The 22,910-nt window shown below is 43.4% G+C and overlaps 1 protein-coding gene across 1 annotated transcript; it reads left to right on the forward strand.

Annotated features, from left to right (window-relative positions):
- The first annotated feature begins 20,107 nt into the window (after positions 1-20,107).
- Positions 20,108-22,046, forward strand: LOC136472374 (indole-2-monooxygenase-like). The gene is made up of 2 exons (XM_066470084.1): positions 20,108-21,107; positions 21,232-22,046. Exons 1-2 carry the CDS (start codon positions 20,124-20,126, stop codon positions 21,880-21,882), a joined length of 1,635 nt encoding a protein of 544 aa, XP_066326181.1. The 5' UTR covers positions 20,108-20,123; the 3' UTR covers positions 21,883-22,046.
- The last annotated feature ends 864 nt before the right edge of the window (positions 22,047-22,910 follow it).

Raw genomic sequence — 22,910 nt, forward strand, 5'->3', positions numbered from 1 at the left:
TTTAGTTGGGGTGTTTGGAAATTCCAGCTAATAGACTTAGCTAAACTTTAGCTGGGTTTAGCTAGGTTGAAGTAACTAAACTCAGCTAAACTTTAGTTGGTCTTTTAGCTGGGCCATTTGAATCCCTAACAGCTAAATTTAGCCCGCTAAAGTTTAGTTGGTGGATCCGAACATGCCCATAGGATCGTAGAATCTATCAGACCCATTAGTTAAGATCAGACTTAATCGTTTGATGTAAAATCACATATTTTATTAACTATATGATGTCAGGGGATCTTTAATGGTGCCTGACAAAGGAATTCGAAAGGACATTAAACGGTGTGATCAGGGAATTGGTGAGGACATTCTCTAGAAACCTTTATATGTAAGGCCAGTCTCAATAGAGATTTCATAGAGTGTCATGGGCATTAAATATGCTGATATGACACTGTATTAATGAAGAGAGAGAAGATAAAAGTTTTATGGGAGTAGAGAGAGTTTCATGGGGATGAAACTCTCCTGCAGTGTTTCCAAAATATGGGTGTGTTGGAAATTGGGAGATGAAACCCCCACTTAGATTAGTCTAACTCGCACTCAATATAACTGTAGATGAGACTAATCTCAAACAAATAATCCCACATCAAACACACACATGCATGTGTCTTATTTAAACTGTGCTGAAAATAGAAAGGGGATCCTAAGTGCTATTTCTATTATTCTTGTGATAAATCTATATCAATCATCTCCTATTCCAATGCATGGTGGCTAAAACTAACATTTTGGGGGTTATAGCTCATGTGATAGGGGCTAATGAGATACCAAAATCCATTCAGCAGTGCTGGAAATGGATGACCATAGTGGTTGCCAAATGATATTTGGATGCATGTTCTTTGAACTGCTGCTGTTTCTTGGTGGATTTGGAAATGCCGAAACAGACGATAAGAAGACTATAAAACATCCTTGTGAGGTGATTACAATAAAAGCATCTCGTTTTTCTTATTTTTTGGGTACGTCTCTTCAAAGATGGGATCAAGGAAAAGGTGGTTGAGGGTGCAAACCTGCTGCTTCAGTCTGCTCTTCAGCTGCTCTTAACTTCGCAGCGACCCCCCAACTCTGGTGATCACACAGATGCTCAAGTGTGGACTCTGAAGACAACAGTGCAAGAAGGGCGGTGTCCATCTTGAAAACAAATTTGAAGTGGATGGTTTTGCTTTTTCATGTCAATCCTTGCACTATACCAAACTTTTGCCTGCTGTTTTACATCTTTTAATTATTCCCTGGTCTAGAGGTTGATTACTTAGACGACATGCTGCCCACCTGAGTCGATCAGGTGCTGATGTAACGGCTTCCATTCTGTTTCCTATGCTACTCAATCTCTCAGCTGTTCTGGATTTCCACTTGTAACGGAAATGGGGTATCCCGGTTCAAAAAAATAAATAAAACTGTCCTGAATGTCACACATGCATTCGTGAAAGAGAGAGAGAGAGAGAGAGAGAGAGAGAGAGAGAGAGAGAGAGAACTTGCAATTCAAGCACAACCCAGAAAGATCTAGCTAGCTCGTGGAGGGAGAGGGATGCATGCATGCCCGCACAATAGGCGTGCAGTAGTTGTGGTCATCCTTGCGATTGCGATAATGATCGAGCTGGACAGTTTTTTTTTGTCATTATTACACTAGATATATATGTAGACGATGGCGATTGAAATCCTCAAAACCACATTAAGCACATGCACCCTAGCTAGATATAGATAGACGATGCCCTAACGTGATGGCTAGGGCGTGCATCTCTCCATCGATCGTACACTACGGGAAACACGTGATTTGCCGAGTGCAAAAATCTTTGTCGAATGCCAAATTTTGGGCACTCGGTAAAGACCTGCTTTGCCGAGCGCCGCACTCGGCAAAATATGGCACTCGGCAAAGGCTGTCTTTGCCGAGTGCTTGGCACTCGGCAAAGGCAAACACTCGGCAAAGATTGGTAGGGGCCCAACGGCATCCAGCGACGTCCTCTTTGCCGAGTGCCCCCCGTTTAGCACTCAGCAAAGAATTTATTTTGCCGAGTGCCAAAACTTGGCACTCGGCAAAATATTTTTTTTTGGGTTTTTTGCCACCAATTTTTTTTGAAGCTTTAGTACACTACCACAAACAACATGTTTAAATTTGGGATATTTTCATTGCCTTTTGACATATTTCTATAGTTTATTTTGTTTTGTTGAATTTTTCCAGAAAATGTAAGTTTGAACTGCAGGTGCATCGAATAATGGATTACATTCATTCAAAAAATGTTATCCTTGTTTCTTAGTGTAAATTTAGGCTAAATCAAGGAACTGTCTCGAAATTTCGATCAACGTGCTCACGGGGCAACGCCGCCAACTTGCCGTGGGAGTGGTTTTTTAATTGTATAAAATGCGAACGAATTCCGAAAATCATGAAACTTGTCGAGTTGTCGCCGTATCGTATACGTATGCCGTGGAGAAAATTTGAAAAAGTTTCGACCACGTTGTCACGTACGATGCTCACAAACCAGGACAAAGAGCTGCTGAATTTTTTTAAAACTTCACCGAGTGCTAGATCACGACACTCGACGAAGAAAATTGACTTTGCCGAGTGCCACCGATCTGGCACTCGGCAAAGCCGCCCATATCCCTTCACCCACACCCGGCCGGCGTGCTCTATCTCTTTCTCTCATTTCTCTCTCCCTCTCACCTCTCTCTCCCTCAGCCGTCGCCGCCGCACATCGCCGGCCCACGCCTCCACCCCGGCCATCGCGCCTCCCCGCGCGGGCCCCCGTGGTGCTCATCCCCGTCCGCCTCCCCACGCTGGCGCCTCACGCGGCGGCCCGCGCGGCCCGTCCCTGTCCGCCTCCCCACGCCGGGTCCTCACGCGGCCACCACCCCCGCCCAGCCTCCACCCCCCCCCCCCCCGCCCGGCCTCCACCGCCCGCGCCGGCCCCCTTGGCGGCCACCTCCCCCACCTGCGCGCCCCCCTCAGCGGCCACCTCCCCCGTCGGCGGCCACTGCCCCGCCGGCGGCCACTGCAGAAGAGAGGAGGAGGAGGCAGGGGAGAAGAGAGGAAAGGGGAGAAGAGAGGAGGAGGGGAGAAGAGAGGAGGAGAAGGAGAAGGAGAAGGAGAAGGAGAGGAGAAGGAAGGTGCCGGCCTAGGCCCGTCGACCTTCACGCCACTACGGTCGTCCCCGCCGTCGTCGCCGACCCTCGTTGTTGCCATTCTCGTCGTGAAGGTATGCCCTACACCTGTAGTAGTTAGTAGTAGTACTTAGTAGTGTTAGTAGTAGTTAGTAAGTAGTAGTAGTTAGTAGTTAGTAGTGTTAGTAGTATTGTTAGTAGTAAGTAGTGATAGTAGTAGTGTTAGTAGTAGTAGTGTTAGTGTTAGTAGTTGTTGTAGTGGTAGTAGTACTTGTTGTTGTACTACTTCGATACTTTCATCTGCATGGAAAGAGAACTAAAGTACATGGCTCGTCTTGGTACATATATGTTTGTTGGCCTTCGTGTCTATGTTTGGTATATATGTGGTTGTTGGCCATCGCGCCTACGTTTCTTGCAGGTTTTGGAAACCTCCCCGTGCAGGGGAGGTGCTGCCAAAATTTTCAATGGATTCTAACCTATTGCCTTTTTATGTAGGAGAAGGACCCGTGGGAGGGACTCGGCGACCCCGATCGTCTTCGTCGGTGGCCACTGCAGAAGAGAGGAGGAGGAGGCAGGGGAGAAGAGAGGAGAAGGGGAGAAGAGAGGAGGAGGGGAGAAGAGAGGAGGAGAAGGAGAAGGAGAGGAGAAGGAAGGTGCCGGCCTAGGCCCGTCGACCCTCACACCGCTGCGGTCATCCCCGCCGTCGTCGCCGACCCTCATTGTTGCCATTCTTGTCGCGAAGGTATGCCCTACACCTGTAGTAGTTAGTAGTAGTACTTAGTAGTGTTGGTAGTAGTTAGTAAGTAGTAGTAGTTAGTAGTTAGTAGTGTTAGTAGTATTGTTAGTAGTAAGTAGTGATAGTAGTAGTGTTAGTGTTAGTAGTAGTTGTAGTTGTAGTAGTACTTGTTGTTGTACTACTTCGATACTTTCATCTGCATGGAAAGAGAACTAAAGTACATGACTCGTCTTGGTATATATATGTTTGTTGGCCTTCGTGCCTATGTTTGGTATATATGTGGTTGTTGGCCATCGCGCCTACATTTCTTGCAGGTTTTGGAAACCTCCCCGTGCAGGGGAGGTGCTGTCGAAATTTTCAATGGATTCTAACCTATTGCCTTTTTATATAGGAGAAGGACCCGTGGGAGGGACTCGGCGACCCCGATCGTCTTCGTCGGCGCTGCTGGTCTACCTGCACCGCATCGCCTCGCCACTGCACCGACGCGCCACTGCCCCGCTAGCCTGACTCCACCGCCACCCTAGGTATAACCCCCTCCTCCTTTGCATGCATGTTTTATATGGTCACGTAGCCCAGTTAGGCGTCTCCTCCTGTAGGGACTCCGGTGAGTATATATGGTTGTTTATTCCTTTAGCTTGTGCGGCCCTCCTGTCAGTGTTTTCCTAAACGCTAAACGGTAAATAGTCGGTCACCTACCATTTAGCCATTATTCGGACAAAACATCCCATTAAACGAGCTAAACGGCCAATTAAACGGGGTAAACGGGTGATTAAACGGAAACGGTGCACCACCGTGTAGCGTTTACACGGTGTTTAAACGGGCTAAACGACCGTTTAGGCGAACAGTGCCTCCTGTAGATACTCATGAATTCACTTCTCCTTTGTGCAGCCACAGTCGGCGGGTTCGAACCCGACTCCTTAAGGTGACCCTTCTCCACAGGCCGGGTGGCCAACTAGCCCTCCTCAAGGTGGCATTTCACACTCCGGGTGGGGAGGCTGGCAGTAGATACCGTTTATTTATTTCTTTTCATGTTGCATGGACTTGTGTTAGACTTAGCCTTATGTTGGACTACTACTAGAGACATATATATATTGTGATGAATATTGTCATGGATGATGCGAATGTATGTGATGGATTATGGACAATAGATTTGCATGTGATGTATTATGGATGGTGGATGTGTATGTGATGGGTTATGGATGTGTATGTGATGGAATATGGATGTGTATGTGATATATCATGTGTTGTGTGTTGATATATATGTGATTTCTTTGTTTGTGCTGATGGAAAGCAAAAAGACAAAAAAAATAGCATTTCCCCTCTTTGCCGAGTGTCGTGACCATGGCACTCGGCAAAGCTGGGAAGCAGAGACCCAATTTCCTAGCTTTGCCGAGTGCCAGAGCCATGGCACTCGGCAAAGATTTTTTTAAAAAAAATATATATTTCTTTGCCGAGTGCAAGAGTATGGCACTCGGCAAAGAATTTTCAAAAAAAAATAAAAAATTCTTTGCCGAGTGCCGCTGAGGTGGCACTCGGCAAAGAGGCCGTCAGAGTTGACGTCGGATTTTTTTTTTTTTTGCTGAGTGCTGACGTGACACTCGGCAAAAGCTTTACCGAGTGTCCGATATGTGGCACTCGGCAAAGAAACTTTTTCCAACGGGTTCTTTGCCGAGTGTGGTACTCGATAAAGCCTTTACCGAGTACAATAGGGGCTTTGCCGAATGCCCAAAGCACTCGGCAAAGAGCCCGTCTGCGGTAGTGGTATATGCATGCGTGTGTTGACGACAACGACGAGAGAGCGGATGGATGCGCATCGATTGATGGTCACGCATGTCTCTACTCAAATTAATTAGAGCCAGGCAGCGAAACGATGGACTAGTAGGTTACTAGCGTGGTCGCAGCTTTATGTACGATCTGAGGTTCTGGTTTATCCGGACGGCCGGCCAGCCGGGAAATTATTGAGGTTCGATATGATGCGACCAAATATAGATATACATCCATCATAAATGGGCTATATCCATCATCCAAATCCAAAGGTACTAGCTCGATCGGTTTTCACCTTATCTTTGATTTTCCGTGTCTTATTTGGCATAGGCTGTGATTTTTATCTTATATGTGTTCTTCTTGGATGTGCGCATATGTACCCTAAATACACTGAGAAGTTGAAAAGATTTTCCTATACTCCCACGTCGCAAGTGCGCTAAGAGCATCCCCAATAGCTCCCAAAATAATAATTTGGTAAATCAATAGGTTTTGAAGTGGCTAAAAAAAGTTAGGAGCACATCTGTTGGAGCAACCTAGAATGAATGTAGAAGACTATTTTGCATCAGGAATCCAAACTATTTATAAATCACCCACAACCACTTTGACACTTTCTTTCTCTCTTGTGCATTTACATTTGAGAATCTTGTCCTACTCATTCTTTCCCATGTCCTATTTCGCCTCTAGATGGATGGATCTATACTTTCTACGCGTGTGGATCATTTTTCCCAAGTGTGGAAAGATTGGGAGTTGAGATAGGGAGTTGTTGGAAAGGAATGTCTTTCTTGCAAAAAAAAAATCTAGATTGGGGGTGGGTTTTAGAAACTCTTGGAGATGCTCTAACGAAGAGATCTCAGGTTATTGGCACTCGAAAAAGAAAAAACGCCACGCAAATAATCAGTATGAACAAAGAGACTAGTGGTTTGGAATGTGCACCCTTCGTGGTGGTGGTACTAATTAAGTACCTTATTATATATATCAGTCAATCAAAACCTTGATTAACTTTGGAATGGAATGGAGATATATATATATTTACATCCGTGTCAAAACTGCTTCGCGGTCATATGCTTATTTGCAGTGGCCAGCCGGGCGCCCTACAACGCAGAGTGTGTATATCTCAATCAAAGCCTAACCATGATCTCTTGCATGATTAACTGATTCATGATTGTAATAATTAGCACCTACTGACAACCAAATCTTGCTTTGCGGGGCCTGTATCTTATTTGATGCATGCATGGTTGAAGGGACCATGACGTCTAAGAGAGCGGTGAATTAGGCAAGTTAAATACTACTTGCCTCTATTTTTAATTTATCAAAACCTATGCAAGATTTATATTATCTAAATGTGCGACTAGATTTTGCTAAGCGTTGCTAACTCTATGGTAAAAAAGTTATGTAATAGGTTCCAGTTCTATTACAAACTCCTGTTAACGATAGTGTTTTTCCTAAGGTACTGAGAAGGTTGTGCTTTCCCCTAATTCTCATAAGGAGTGGCGGTTCCTCATAAGGAGTGTCCATGCAGCTTAGTTTCTGAGTTAGCTTCCTACAGCTCTTCTTCACCTTCTGCATAAATAGACGTTAAAGTTAGTGCATTTCCCAAACGCATATACACTGAACAAACATTTTTGGAATGGACAAATTTATGTTTACCTCCACAAAAGCCGTGAGAACGCCTAGCCCCAGCCCTCTAGACTCGTGAAGCCGAAACGCTGCTTCATTGGACAGCCTTGACAATTGTGTCGCCTGGGTACAGAAACGCGGTTGGACAGTTTTAGTACACATACTTAATACCAAAAGGATAACAAATTGTACCATTCAAGTATCTTACCACGTATCTTTGAAGCAGGGCTCTCTGTAGCTGTGTGTCCTCCCTAGTGGTAACGTCGTACACATCTTCGATGACATCTTCCTTCGAGTCCTCGTCAATCGTCTCCTCAGTGTATGGGGGCTTGATATGTGTCCTCGTAGACCTGTAAAGCCACCGCAGGTACTCATCGAAGGTGTGCTGGTCGTGTGGAGGACCCGCATGGACCGGATGTCGTACCCTGTTCTGCCACAAATGGATGTGCGCGTTGTGTGTCACGCACCAATCCTTGGTCTTGTATCTCTTCCTGCGGTCATACCTGCAACAAAACGATGTTAGTTGTACCACATACCTCTGAATTGTAGCTTTGTTATTAATCGATAACACACTCATGCAATGCTTGATTGGTGGAGTAAAGCGGTGGTGGACAGCCCGTCATTCTTCTAAACTGTCTACAGACCCTGATGGGCAAGTGAATCTCGACCACATGGAAGAAAATAAGAGGGACATCATAGTGATACTCGTCTGACTCATCCCTAGTGATAGGACTGAGATAGTACTGGAGCTCCGGAGCATCCCAAGGACACCAATGCACCTGAAATTTCGTAATTGAGTTAGGTTGTGATATAGTGTACATCGAACAAGACACAGTTATGATAGTAAAGAGAGCGTAACCTGGTGCTGTGTCAGAACGTCGAGGTCGTCTGTGTACTCCCTATACTTGCGCCTCACATTCCCTCTAACTAACTCTGCTTCCGTCTAGATATACAGAGCTGTAGGGAGTGTATCCTGCTCGTTCCATCATTGTATTGAACATGATAATAAATTAGCCATTAATAATCTCATCATATGTAACTGCCTCGAAGAATATAGTGAACTGAAGTACTTACCGGTAAACCATTATTAAGGGGCCTCCCAATGGGCCATCGTTCCCAACACCAAACCTGGAGTAGGTAGGAGCAACCCCAAGGTTCGCATATCCTGAGGTGCGATGGCAGGCAACGCATAGCTGTCGATATATCCATGCCAGGACTACGCTGCCCTAGCTATACGCCGCTATGTTCTCCCATGGCTGGCGTAGTATGTCAAGGAAGATCCAGCTAATGGTGTTGCCTGAGGCGTCTGAGAAGAGGAAAGCACCAAGAAAGTGATAGGGCCACACTCGAGCGAACCTATCGATCAGAGCCTCCTCAGCCTGTGGGTCCAAGTAATCAAAGCGCTCTGTAATCCAGGACGACGAAACATCGAAACTTTTTCTAAAATTGACCAAAGAAAATGAGACTCGATGGCTGCAGGAAAGCAATGCAAGTATTAAATAGACTTGAATTACTCACTTATTTTTCTTGGAAGCCTCGTCGTCCGGTGGAAGAAAGCCAGTAAACTGAGCCACCAGTTCCCTTCAGTGATTGTTGTCAACTATCCCTGTCACTGGAAGCCCCCCCCCAACCGAAGGCTAAAAATAGGCTCACGTCCTGCATGGTCAAGGTCATCTCGCCACAAGGTAGGTGGAACATGTGGGTCTCAGGCCTTCACCTGTTATAAGAATAGAACGACTGTTAGTTGCCTCAAATTTGTTACAAGAAAGTTTACGTACAAAGAATGCACTCGCACCTGTCTACAACTGCAGTAAGTAGTGCTGGGTCAAGGGGCGGAAGACCGTGGTTGACAACACGGACAAGCTCGAGGAAGCTGGCACGCCGTATGTACGGCGTGTAACACTCGTCCCACTGGTGCGCCCTGGTGTGCGTGCGGAGCCTCAAAGGAGGCAAGGCCACTTCTGCGTCGTTGTCACTCAAGATGTGTGCTCGGTGCTGGTCATCGTACTCCACCTCAAGAATGGGGTACAACGGGTGCTGCGTGGGGGGGCCATCCTATTACAAATTGATAAACAAAGTGTTAGAGTATTTAAATTAATATTATGTAGTATTGCAAAATTTGAACTACTTATTATGCAATATGAAAGCACATGTATATATTCAAAGTAAAATTAGCAGACATATCACGCACTAGTAACATAAACAACTTCACTAGGAATATAAGCATTTGACGAAACTTCATGAAGTCATCAAAATTGACGTATCACGCACTAGTAAGTACCGACATTTGTAAACTAGTATCTATACCCAAAATCCCTAACTAAATAACTAACTATAAACTAAATAATAAATACCTAATCAATCCCTAAACCCAAAATCCTAACCTCAAACCTAAAACCTACCTACGTAAATCACAAACAAATTCACTAACCTAACTATCCTAAATCACTAACTATCATAAATCACTAACTATCATAAATTAATAACAATTATAAAACCCTAACTATCCTATATTACTAATTATCCTAAATCACTAATTATCCTAAAACAATAATAATCAAAATAACATGAAATCGAGAGAGAGGTACCTTAGGAGCGAGCGGCCTTGACGCGCCGGCGTTCGTGCCGCGGACGCTGTGCGGCGGGAGTGGCCGGGCGCGGACGGCACGTGCGCAGGCGGGTGGGTAGGGGTGCGTGCGGGCGGGTGCTCGCTCGCGATATTTATTCAGCTCTGCCGCGCCACAGATCAGCGCGCGGCAGTGCCGCGCCAAGATCAGTGGCGCGGCAGGCCCTGCCCCGTCAGCGGTCAGTGATTCCGGTCGCCGCCACGTCAGCCCTCTGCCGCGCCACCATGCATGGCGTGGCACATGCATTTGGCCGACCGTGTTAGATTTAAAATTAGTTTTCAAAAAATGTTAAAATTAAAAAAATCTCTTAGGTCACATGTTCCCTTGAGTACAAGCTAGCTGGCCTCTCCGTACATCGGAGGGTCCGCAAGACTAGCTACAAGCCCTTAGTGTAGAGAAATAATGGTGCTTGCAAAAGGTTTATTACTATATAGAAAAATCGAGTAGGAATAATGATTGAATTCTAAGCCACTACTATCTCTTTCCATACATATTTATAGTGGAGTGTTTATTTATTTATTTATTTATTTCCTATGCCTTTAGATAAATCTAGACCCCTATAATATGGATCTATACGATCAATGAGTTAGTTTTACGTATTAATACATAAATTTTTTTTATTTAGTTACCTTTTCCTACCTATAGAAATTATTACTATTTTCTATAAATTTTAGTTTAAATTTAGCTATTTAATAATTATAGTTTATATGGAGTACTTACCTAGGTACTTTTTCTTTTACATTCATTTGGAGATGACTAAGTAAGATATTAATGTTTGTAATTTATAATGTTTGAAACCTTGACGGATAATTAAGTTTGAAAAAAAGAGAGCAAGATATATAGAGCCGTATCAAAATTGTGTCGCGCTTATATTTGCATATTGGCTGCATGCATGCGGGGCGAGTACGTGTATCTTGTAGTAATCGTCCAAGTTTGACCCATGCAGATGCATGATGCATCAATGCAATGAGCCTAACCAACCAAGCTGTTTGATGCATACACTGCCCCGTTCTGTATTTATGTGTGTTTATCACATGTTGCATGCACTGCCCGCTACATCTTTTTCTCTCCCTTACATGTCATCTGTATACTGACTAAATAAACTTCCATTCCAGATGATGCTTATTTAGCCACCTTTCTTTTTCCACCATTGCATTGGGACAAGTTTGCCGCACACTTGCACTTAGTCACATGCACCCGTACGTGCTTTAAATCCAGAACCAAATATTCCCTGGATCCGTACTCCAAATAAAATAAATGTATGTCTCGTATTTTGAGGAGTTAACAGTTTTGCCAAATATATAAAAATACTAATATTTATTATACATAAATATTATTAAATTAATCATGCTATTTATTTTTATAGTAAATTAATTTACAGATATAATGCCGATAATATTTTTTATAAATCTAGTCCAACTTAAATTAATTGTCTTCTTAATTATTTTGGGACATAAGGAGGACTATTTCACCGGTCAGGCATGATGACACGTCCAACACACATAAATGAGGAAAGGACCAAAAAAATTAATGCAGCGACTATTACTTTGTTAGCATGATCAGCAATGACTAGCATTAAGACAAATAGCTTAATAGCTAGTTAGGGACATACTTCCTCCGATCCATTTTATAAGGTATACATAGCTTGACAAATGAATTGAAATTAAAACTCAACATGTAAACCAAAAAATGAACAAAAGTAACTAATCTTGGTAAGGGCTAAATTGGACCAAATATAATTAAATAGTTGAAGTGACTAACTCAAACCAAACATTAGTTTAATAGGTTATCTAGACATTAATTGGCTAAACTCTGCGGAGTATAGGGAGTGATTACTTGGATGGCTTAGCCCCAAACCAGGCTTCCCTATTAGTACACCCTAAGCTTGTTTGGTTGCCTGCTTCTTGATTGTAACCAGGCTTACCTAGTGCAACACGTACCCCTTGGCTAGACTTGCTGGGAACGACTTGTTATCCAATGTTTGTAGTTGCAGTCACAGTCATAGGGCTATGGCGATGATGACAAACGGAGATGACGGAGGTAACACTATGGGAGACACGCTCTTTGCCGAGTGCTCGGAGCTTTACCGAGTGTCGAAATACGGGCACTCGACAAAGAGACAGTTTGCCGAGTGCCGCACTCGGCAAAGCTGACACTCGGAAAAGGTCGTCTTTGCCGAGTGTCAAACACTCGGCAAAGAGTGACACTCAGCAAACGTCCTCTTTGCCGAGTGTCAGGCACTCGGCAAAGAACAACTCTCGGCAAAATACCTCAGGCGACGCCGGTGGCCCCTCCGTCATCCTTTGCCGAGTGCTAGCCGTTAGCACTCGGCAAACATGTTGTCTTTGTCGAGTGCTGCAAGCCTGGCACTCGGCAAAGAGGTTCCTTTGCCGAGTGCCAATTGCGACTTGTTATCACATGTGGAGATGTCTGGGTTTTATGCATCGTACGTCACAACTTGCTCGGAAACTTCTAAATTTTTTACCACAACCTCTACATGCGACGACACGACACCTCGACAAGTTTTGTGATTTTTGGACTTCGTTTGCATTTTATATAATTAAAAAACACTTTTTTAATAAGTTGGTGGTCATGTTTCGTGAAACAGATGTTCGAAATTTCACGAATGTCCCTGCACACGGCCTCAAAATACACTCAAAAACATGAATACCATTTTTTGAATCGCTAAATTCTAATATTTCATGCACCTGCAGTATCAAACTTGGTATTCAGAGATTTTTCATCTTAGGTCATTTAGTGTCTCATTTGAGCAAGTTTGACAAGTCAAATTTGGTCAAATAAAAAAACAACATTTTGACTCTAGTATTATGAACTCTAAATGACTTCAAATTGAAAAGTTTTGAATACCAAGTTTGTTAAACTCATCAATATCTACAATTGTTGTTTTGGTCAACTTTCCATTTGAGATAGTTTGGATGGTTCAAATTTATGATTTTTAAATTTCAATGCCTACAAACTAGTTTTCGGAACCCTCGATTGTCTCAAATTGAAAAGTTTTGAATACCAAGTTTATTCAGCTCATCAAGATATACAATTGTTGTTTCGGTCAACTTTCCATTTGAGAAAGTTTAGACGATTCAAATTTATGATTTTTAAATTTCGACGCCTACAAACTAGTTTTCGGAACCCTAGATTGTCTCAAATTGAAAAGTTTAGAATATTAAGTTTGTTCAACTCATCAAGATCTACAATCCTTATATAGGCTATTTTTCATTTGAAAAAGTTGTAGAACAAAAATACTATATTTTCTTTATTTTTATAGGTTCAACAAAAATTTCCTGCCATTTTGGTAAAAAACCGAGAAAAAATTGAAACATTGACATTACAATAATGTGATAATAAATTTCCTATTGAATAATATTAGTTTTATTAATTTTAAGTTACAAATATATTTTTGCATTAACAAAATACTTAGTATTAGTAACATTTATATTCTATATTCATAAAAGAAATTAAAAACTTTAGGTTACAAAATTTTCCTATTTACAATAAATAATTAGTTAATCAATAGTATTTTTTAAAATAAATATTGCAAAGTATTGAAGTTGCTATAGAATTAATTGATTAACCTAGTATTAAACAAGGAGAACAAAATCAAAATCCCAGGCCTTTCCAATTACTCTGGCGGGCTACCAAAATTTTCAGGCCTTCAGTCCCGGCCCAGGCCAGGAACCGGGACTAAAGGGTGGACGGCAATTTTGGCCAAAAATACCTTTAGTCCTGGCTGGTAACACCAACCGGGACTAAAACTCCTTTAGTCCTGGCTGGTAAGCCGAACCGGGACTAAAGGGTTGGACCTTTAGTCCCGGTTCGGCTTACTAGCCGGGACTAAATGGCGTTTAGTCCCGGCTAGTGTTACCAGCCGGGACTAAAGTGTCCTGGTCTATATATATCGAACGGTTCCTGTTCTGTTCATCTTCTACTTTTCGATCTACACGTCGATCATCGCCGCCGCCACCGCCATCTTCGATCTCGCCTCCATCGCCCAACCCCGCCCGGCCATCGAGCTCGTCTCTGCCGCGCCACCGCCATCGTCTACCCCCGCCCGGCCCGCATCGCGCGCCGTCTCTCCGCCGCATCCCGTCTCCACCGCCGCACCCGAGCCCACCCTCGTCGCCGACCGCTTCCCGCCCGACCTCGTCGTCGAGCCCCGCCCAGCGGCCGTCGAGCTCGTCTGCCACGCCGCGCCATCGTCGTCCTCACGCGAGGTGCTCAGCTTGGCCCCGTGGCTGCCAGCACGCCCTGCCCGGCCCGCCCATCCGCCCCAGCTAGCCTGCTAGCTAGCTGCTCTCGGCCATATTTTTTTACAAAGTTTCTAGTTTTTTTAGATTGTTTTTTATATATATGTTAGATTAAAATGTATGTTAAATTTAATTACTAGTTTATTTAGATAGTTTTTGATATATATGTTAGATTAAAATGTATTAAAATTTAATTAGTAGTTTATTGTTAGTTTTTTAGTTAGTTTTTTTAGATAGTTTTTTATATATGTTAGATTTAAATGTATTAAAATTTAATTAGTACTTTATTTAGATAGTTTTTTAAATAGTTTTTATTATAGTTTTTGATATATTTAGTAATTATTATTCTATCTCTCTCTATATATGTGTTAGATTTAATTTTGATTTAGTAATTCTATCTATGTATATATGTTAGGTTTAATTAGATTTAGTAATTAATTCTATCTAGATATATGTGTGTTATTATATTTAATTGGATTTAGTAATTGTATTCTATCTCTCTATATATATGTTAGATTTAATTTTGTTTTAGTAATTGACACATGCATATTTTATTAGTAATTCTATCTCTATATCACATGCATATTTTATTTTAGTAATTCTATCTATATATCACTTGGATATTTTATTAGTAATTCTATCTATATCACATGCATATCTAGAGAGAGATTCTATATGTATACATATGTACTTAATTATTTCTATGTGTATATATACATGTACTTATTTCCATGTGTTGAGAGAGAGAGAAAATTGTATCTAGAGAGACATTCTATGTGTTATCACATGCATATCTAGAGATATATACATATGCACTTATTTCTATGTGTTGAGAGAGAGAAAAAATTGTATCATTCTATGTGTATATATACATGTACTTATTTCCATGTTTTTGGATCGAAAGTGTTTTTGATTCGATTCCAAAGCCTATACCTTATTATTGTTTATCCTTATGAAATATTATGTGTTATTATATTTAATTGGATTTAGTAATTCTATATGTGTTATCACATGTACTTATGTTATGTGTCATAGTAATTCTATCTATGTGTTATCTTGAAGATATAAATGGCTGCTCCGGATGATAACTTGAATGATGACATAATGGCGGATATTATCAACGCCGGCACCAATGCGGATGTAGATGACACGAGTCAGTACTTTGCTGATTATGAGAATATCCTAAATATCCCGGTGGTTGAAGATCAACAAATTGTCGCGTAAGAAAATACTGGCGATGTATATTTGATTATCTATCATCTCTTATAGATGCATGCGTACGTATATTTGTTGTTAATCGTTGTGTTTCTACTCATGTAGCCGGTCTCTGGATCTACATCAACCACCGGCAAGAGTAGGAAAGTTCGAGGGCCAAAAAAGCCATTAGAGGACCGTTTCATAATATCATAATTCAACACCGACACCAGCAAACCATTGAGACCACATGCTCAGACATATGTCAATCAATGTGGGTTCATTGTAAGGGATAGGATCCCAGTTAGTGCTCGTGAATGGAAGCAGAAGATATCCGCTCCTAATGTTAGTTTTGTATCTAATCGTGACAAGAACCTAGTTTGGAGAGATATCACTCAGCATTTCACATTACAAGCAGATGATGCTTTGAAGGAGCTAGTGAGGGATTGGACAATGAAGAAGATGGCAACATTGTTCCAGAGTTGGAAGAAGACATTGTATAAAAAGTTTATCTTGAAGAATGATACGCCGAATTTCAATGCTAAGGCGTTTGTCAAGTTGGAGTCCCATTGGGATGACTTCGTATAATACAAGAAATCTCAAGAGAGTGAGGATCGTGTGATGAGGAATCAGCAAAGTGCCCGACAGAAGCAATACCATCATCGTATGGGATCAAGTGGTTATAGGAGTGCTATTCCCAAGTGGCAGAACCTAGAAGCAGAGATTACTACCAAGGGAATCGTACCTAAAACAATAGAGAAGAACTGGCCTCAACGCGTAAAGAATTGGTTCTACGCTCATGGGGGAAGCCTAGACCCAGACACTGGCAAGCTAATTTTTGGCCAAAAAATTGAGAGAGCAACACAGAGACTAGCTCGTGCTAGGGAAGAAGCTAATAGTGGTGTTTTCAAACCCAACAGAGAGAAGGATGAATTGACATATGCCCTAGAGAATCCTGAATACGGTGGTCGAACAAGAGGCTATGGGGCGGTTCCATGGCTATAAGCATTCCCAGCAGACAAGGATACCTACAGAAGCCGCCAGAGAAAGAAGGATGAGGAGGCAGACCGAATCCGTGTATTAGAGTAATTTGTTAATGAGTCACGACAAGCATTGCTTGAATCATGTGAACGAGAAAAATCTCTTGAGACAAGAATGCAGGAGGAGATCAAGAGGCAAGTGCAGCTAGCAATGAGTCAAATGCAATCGCAATCAACGCCGGGAGTCACCATTAGCCCCGTTGGTCAGATGAAAAGCAGTTGTGTTTCCACGGAGCTACCAGTTATTCAAGATGACGCTGGGTTGCGCTTCCCTATTGATGACATTACCGAGCCTCTAACAACATGTGAGCTGCACATTCTAGATGGTAACAATGCATCAATCATGGTGGTTGTTGGGGTTGTATCTCCAATAGACCGAACGAAGACACCAAGAATCCATGGGTCAGTTATTCAACCTGGATATGCTAGCGTCTCGGTCAATAGAGTGCTCAAAGGTTACAGCAATGTTCCTCTTGACATTGAAGGCGGTGATGGGGAGAAGACACTAGGAGAAGCAGAGAAGACATTTATTCAATGGCGCAAACGCTTCATCATCATTCTTGGGGCGCCACCGCTTCCCCTACCTCACCCTAGGTATGAATGAAAGTGAATGAAATATTATTTCCATTAATTTTATATTGGCTTCAAAAATAATTGACTCACAACTTGTTTTTGTAGCAGGGTCTCCCCCCAACCTAGCCCAATCATTCATTCCCCATCTCATCACAGCATCGCGGGGGGCGAGACGACTTCATCCCCACGGCGATCTCCAACTCCTACACCGGCCCCATCGCCTCCACAACGATCTCCAACTCCTACACCGGCCCCACCGCCTCCATGCCGGTCTCCAACACCGGCCTCATCGCCTCCACGCCGGTCTCCAACACCGCCCCCACCCCCTCCACAGCGACGCACTACAGAGACGTCTAAGGTCCCGGCGGCAAAGAAGACCTCGAAAAAAAGAGTTATTTCTCAAGAAATACTTCCTGAAAAGACTGATGAGCAAATAGCAGCTGAAGAAGACAAAAAAGTAAAAGATTTTTTATAGATATCGAAAAGCAGAGACAAGCGAAGCTTAAGGAGAAGACGTACTTTTACATACCACGAGATCTGCTGAGGCAGAAGGTCAAAGCTCACAAGAAAAAGATGCTTGAACTTCGTAAGCCTCCGCCACTATCAGACTATGACCACTCCCTCGTGAAGTCACATGATGCATATAAGAAAAGGAAAAGAGCATCAGGGAAGGATGTCTCACAGCTCGGACAACAGAAGCAACCAATATAAAATCATGTTGTTGCTAATGAATATGGTTCCAACATAGAAGTCTATCGACCAGACAACTCTGGAGAAGTGTCGGTTCAAGACCTTAATGCTTTTTTTTGAAGTAACTGGTTTAACCTTGGATCAATTGACGGGCAAAGCTCCAATACAGAACCTGGAAGTTGATACCTGGAAGACTTATAAATTTGGCAAAAGTCTGTACAACCCTGCGGCTCTGAATGAATTGGGTACGTAAATGTACTTGCTCAACAAGTGGTATATGCAGGCGTGTGGCAGGGGTGAGGAGTGGATCTTTGTCAGATTTAGAGACCATCATTACTTCCATGGTGATGACATCTTACATATTAGTTTCGAAGAATTGCATCAACTATACCACATGGACGCTCTGGACAAATCAATCATTAGCTGCTTTTGTTTGTAAGTGATTCTTACTTTTATTTAATAAACTCACTTCCATGCATACGTGTATATAATTATCCTCACATGTAACTTATATTTATATACATATTTCAGATGTCAGAGCTCCAAAGAATACAAGACACCAGTGTTGGCTTCATTGATCCTTATATCGTATTCAAAACCGATATTATTGTCAAGGAGCAATGGGTATCTGAAGCACAAAAGAATATCATGAGGTTCTTCGTGAAGCAGCACGACAAGACAACAATACTTTTCCCATACAACTTTGAGTAAGTGTTAATAATAATGTAGTCTACACATTTTATGTAATATCAATACAACTTATATGCATGTACGTGTGTGTATAAACCAATGCAGGTTTCACTGGATACTCATTGTCATTAAGTTAAACTCAAGTCGGTTAGTAATCTTGGACTCGTTGAGAAAAGAGCGGGCACTATACCAAGATATGATAGACATTATCCAGGGGTAATTTCGATCTCTCGCGCACAACTATTATTGAATAGACTTTGCCATAATTTATTAACGATCGTATATTATTGGTCGCACAGGGTTTGGAAAGAGTTTATTCGGCAACACCGCAAGGATTGCAAGGCACCACTTAATGTAGTTGAAATACCAGTAAGTTGTACTATATATACTTCCCCACGTGTTTAATTACTATATCGTACTTCAATTTACGTGTGAGATGATGAGAATAATCTTCTTCTCGTACAGTGGCGTTTGCGGCAGCAATCAGGTAATAACTTGTGTGGATACTATGTTTGTGAATTTATCACTGCGCACATAAGAACTCCTGAAGATGTCCTTAGAGTACGTATTTATCAATTTTTTATTTATTTTTAAATGAATATATATATATATATATGTATTAATACTTTTCCTTTTATTTCAAATGCAAGATTGAATGGTTGAAACAAAGGATCATGCAAAAAGACCATCTGAAAGCAGTTCAAGAGTCAATAGCAGGATTTCTTCTAGAAAAAGTGCTAAATCCCAACGGCGAGTTCTACTTTGATCCTAAGGAATAAATGATGTAAATTAAATGTTTATTGATATCGTTATTTTCGATAACAATATTATGAAAGTGTTGTATATATACATATATATCTATAATATATATAGTTTTATACTTTATTCGAATATAATAATGCTCGAGATGAGAATTAGATGTAATTATATGCGTGCATGTATTTATATTAGCAGCGTAGAATACGTACATAAAAACATATTATATATTAAACAAATATGTGTAACTGAGCTGAAAACAAATTAAACAAAAAAAAAGAAAAAGAAAAGAAACCTTTAGTCCCGGTTGGGGTTACCAACCGGGACTAAAGGGTGCGGCCACGTTTGCTCAGCTGGATGGCCTTTTGTCCCGGTTGGTAACATCAACCGGGACTAAAGGTCCCTCTTTAGTCCCGGCTCGATGACCCGGGACTGAAGGTTCCACCTTTAGTTCCGGGATCGTTGTCCCGGCGCGGTAACCGGGACTAAAGGCCGTTACCATCCGGGACAACAAGACCATCCTGTAGTAGTGTCATGACCACATATTTTCACAAATATATATGGCACACAGATATTTTCCTAGTGCATGTCATCATTATTATACGCACAAAATTTGTATATGGAAGGGAAATGCCGGGAAACGAAGGGATCATGGGAAATCTGTTTCCGCGTTTGGATAGAGACATGAGACCCCAAGGACAAGGACAGAACTAAGCCAGTCATCTTTACGTGTAAAAAAAAAGGATGTGAGATGTGGGAGAGATCAGAGCGAGAGAGAAAGACAAGGATGACTCAGACGTAGTATAAGAGAGAGAAAGAGATACTCCAAAAGAAAAGAGATGCACATCCCAATGCAAATGTATAGCTGTGAGGTTTTGGACATTTTAGCGTTATTTTTTGTCATCCAACTTTCCACGATGCACAAGCTACATACATACTTTCCAGAACATACGTCTAGTTTCTATATAAAGCAGCCAAAGGGCTAGCCAGCTTTCATAGCAGCAAGGTAGAAACACACACACAAAGAGAGAACCTGGCTAGCACCCAATCACCTATGAGTCACCTGGAGGTGGCATGCCAACTCACCTCTTCACCGTTCGTTCTAGCACAATGGTTACTATTGTTCGCCGTCCCTCTCCTTCTACTCCTGCTCCACTACGGATCCCGACGGTCAAGGTCAAGCCACCACCGTCGCCGCAGCAGCAGGTGCAGCGATGACGACAGATCGGCCAAGGGACAGCACCTGCCTTCGCCTCTGGGGCTGCCCATCATCGGCCACCTTCACCTCGTCAGCGACCTCCCGCACATCTCCCTCCGTGACCTCTCCACCAAGCATAGCGGAGATGGCCTCATGCTCCTCCGCCTCGGCACCGTCCCCACTCTCATCGTGTCATCTCCGCGGGCTTCGGAGGCGATCATGCGCACGCACGACCATGTGTTCGCGTCGCGTCCCACGTCCACGGTCAGCGACGACCTCATGTACGGGTCCTCCGACATCGCCTTCTCCCCCTACGGCGAGCACTGGCGGCAGGCCAGAAAGCTGGTCACCGCGCACCTCTTCACCGTCAAGAAAGTGCAGTCGTACCGCAGCGCCCGCAAAGAAGAGGTGAGCCTGGTGCTGGCCAAGGCATGGGAGGCAGCGGTGGCGGGCACGGCCGTGGACATCAGCATGATGATGAACACGTTCGCCAACGATATCGTGAGCCGCGCCGTGTCGGGCAAGTTCTTCCGGGCAGAAGGCCGGAACAAGCTCTTCCGGGAGCTGGTGGAGGCCAACTCTGCTTTGTTTGGAGGGTTCAACCTAAAAGACTACTTCCCTGGGCTGGCGAGGTCGTTAGGTTTCCTTAGCAGAAGGTTTCTGCGCAACAGGGCTCACGAGACGCACAAGAGATGGGACGAGTTGCTTGAAACCATACTAAGCGACCACGAGAGAAGAGACTCTATGCATCGCCATGACGGAGGTGACTTCACTGATGTGTTGCTCTCGGTACAGAAAGAGTATGGTATGACTAGAAATCATGTCAAGGCCATCCTGATGGTGAGTGACTAACCCAGCCCGCCACCCAATATAATCTATGTACATTGGTTTCCTTTGATTTATACATCTTGATGATATATACGATGACTAACAAATGTACATATATACATATTTATGTATACAGGACATGTTTGCTGCGGGCACAGACACGTCATCCTTGGTCCTGGAGCTCGCCATGGCTGAGCTGACGCGCAACCCACCGCAGCTGGCCAAGCTACAAGGAGAAGTCCGGAAGCACACACCAGAGGGGCAGGAAACGGTGGAGGAAGAGGACCTAGCAAGCATGCCCTACCTGAAAGCCGTCGTGAAGGAGACACTGAGGTTGCACCCGCCTGCCCCGCTGCTCCTCCCTCGCTTCTCCATGGCGGACAGCATCGTCCACGGATACTACGTTCCCTCTGGCACCCGGGTCATTGTCCACGCGTGGGCTCTTGGCAGAGACCCGGAGTCATGGGAGAACCCAGAGGAGTTCATGCCGGAGAGGTTTGTGGACGGTGGCAGCGCTGCAGGCGTCGACTTCAAAGGGAACCACTTCCACTTCCTGCCGTTTGGAGCTGGCCGAAGGATATGCCCTGGCCTCAACTTTGGGATGGCCACTGTTGAGATCATGTTAGCAAACCTCATGTACTGCTTTGACTGGCAGCTCCCCATGGGCATGGAGGACAAGGATGTTGACATGACAGAGGTGTTCGGACTGCCGGTGCGTCCAAAGGAGAAGCTCATGCTTGTTCCCAAGCTTCCTTGTGCTGAGGTCGCTGGTCCTGTATATATGTGACTGAGTCATCTGCAGTCTCCTAGTATATCAATCGATCTATACCATATCAATCGCACTCAGGCGCAGGCACATACATCCGAATACCTTATGTATTAACTGAATCAATCCGCCGTCGCACGAGCACAATGCACACACCATATATATGGCCATGCACGGTGAAGTGAACTGTAGACTCTACACAGATGGTTTGGAATTGGGAGTCTATGTTTATTATATGGTAATAAATAGTGTACAAATATGTAATTCAATCTGGAATTTGATAAAAACATCCTTGTCGTGCTTTTGACACATGGTATTTTGATGGAGAAAAAAATCTCTCTGCTGTCGTGATTTCCACACCTATGACGTGCTTTTGCCCCAGCAAAACTAGCCCGGCCCGCTTTCCTTCGTTGGCCAACAAACGCAGTTATTTCTTTTTTTCTTGGTTTCACTACTGCACAAACATTGCTCAGAATTTGCCATCATTCGCCAGTGAAAGTGGCCAGTGATGTTCACCTTCGTCAGCACCCATTTGAAACCGACGATGAAAACCAAATATTTTTTTTAAAAAAAATAAACGTGTTGTGTGTGCCTGCTGCCATCCACGCCAGTCCACACATAGAGTCGCCATGATGCCGGGGGTGTGGGTGGATGGTGTGTGTGTTGTGGGGGTGGGGTGGGGGGTGGGGGGGGGGGGGGGGGGTTCATCTTCCGCACCGCTGGGAGGGGCTACCGTGTTGATGACATAAATCGGCGGTGAAAATGATTTCCACGCCAACTCATAATGAACCGGGGGTGGTTGTTATTTCTTATGTCCAACTTCTGCAAGCACACAGAATACCATCGTAACACTTCATCGAGTTATGTTTCTTCACAAACATGCATGCATGACGCTATTGAGTGACTCACGGAACTAAGGCCGTCATGAGTTATGTTTGTTTGTGCTAAATATATTCATTATTAGTGTTCACTGTAGTGGTGAACGAGACGCACGTATACAAGCAACTAGGTGGATTCCCCGCGCTTTGCTGAGGGAATTGTAAACCCCC

Source organism: Miscanthus floridulus, chromosome 8, assembly GCF_019320115.1.
Source record: "Miscanthus floridulus cultivar M001 chromosome 8, ASM1932011v1, whole genome shotgun sequence".
NCBI classification, from domain to species: domain Eukaryota; kingdom Viridiplantae; phylum Streptophyta; class Magnoliopsida; order Poales; family Poaceae; genus Miscanthus; species Miscanthus floridulus.

Excerpts from the sequence above, each read along its gene's own strand:
- LOC136472374 (XM_066470084.1), top strand. The coding sequence starts at position 20,124 with ATGAGTCACCTGGAGGTGGCATGCCAACTCACCTCTTCACCGTTCGTT. Across the intron at positions 21,108-21,231 it reads ATGTCAAGGCCATCCTGATG|GACATGTTTGCTGCGGGCAC; the intron begins GTGAGTGACTAA and ends TTATGTATACAG.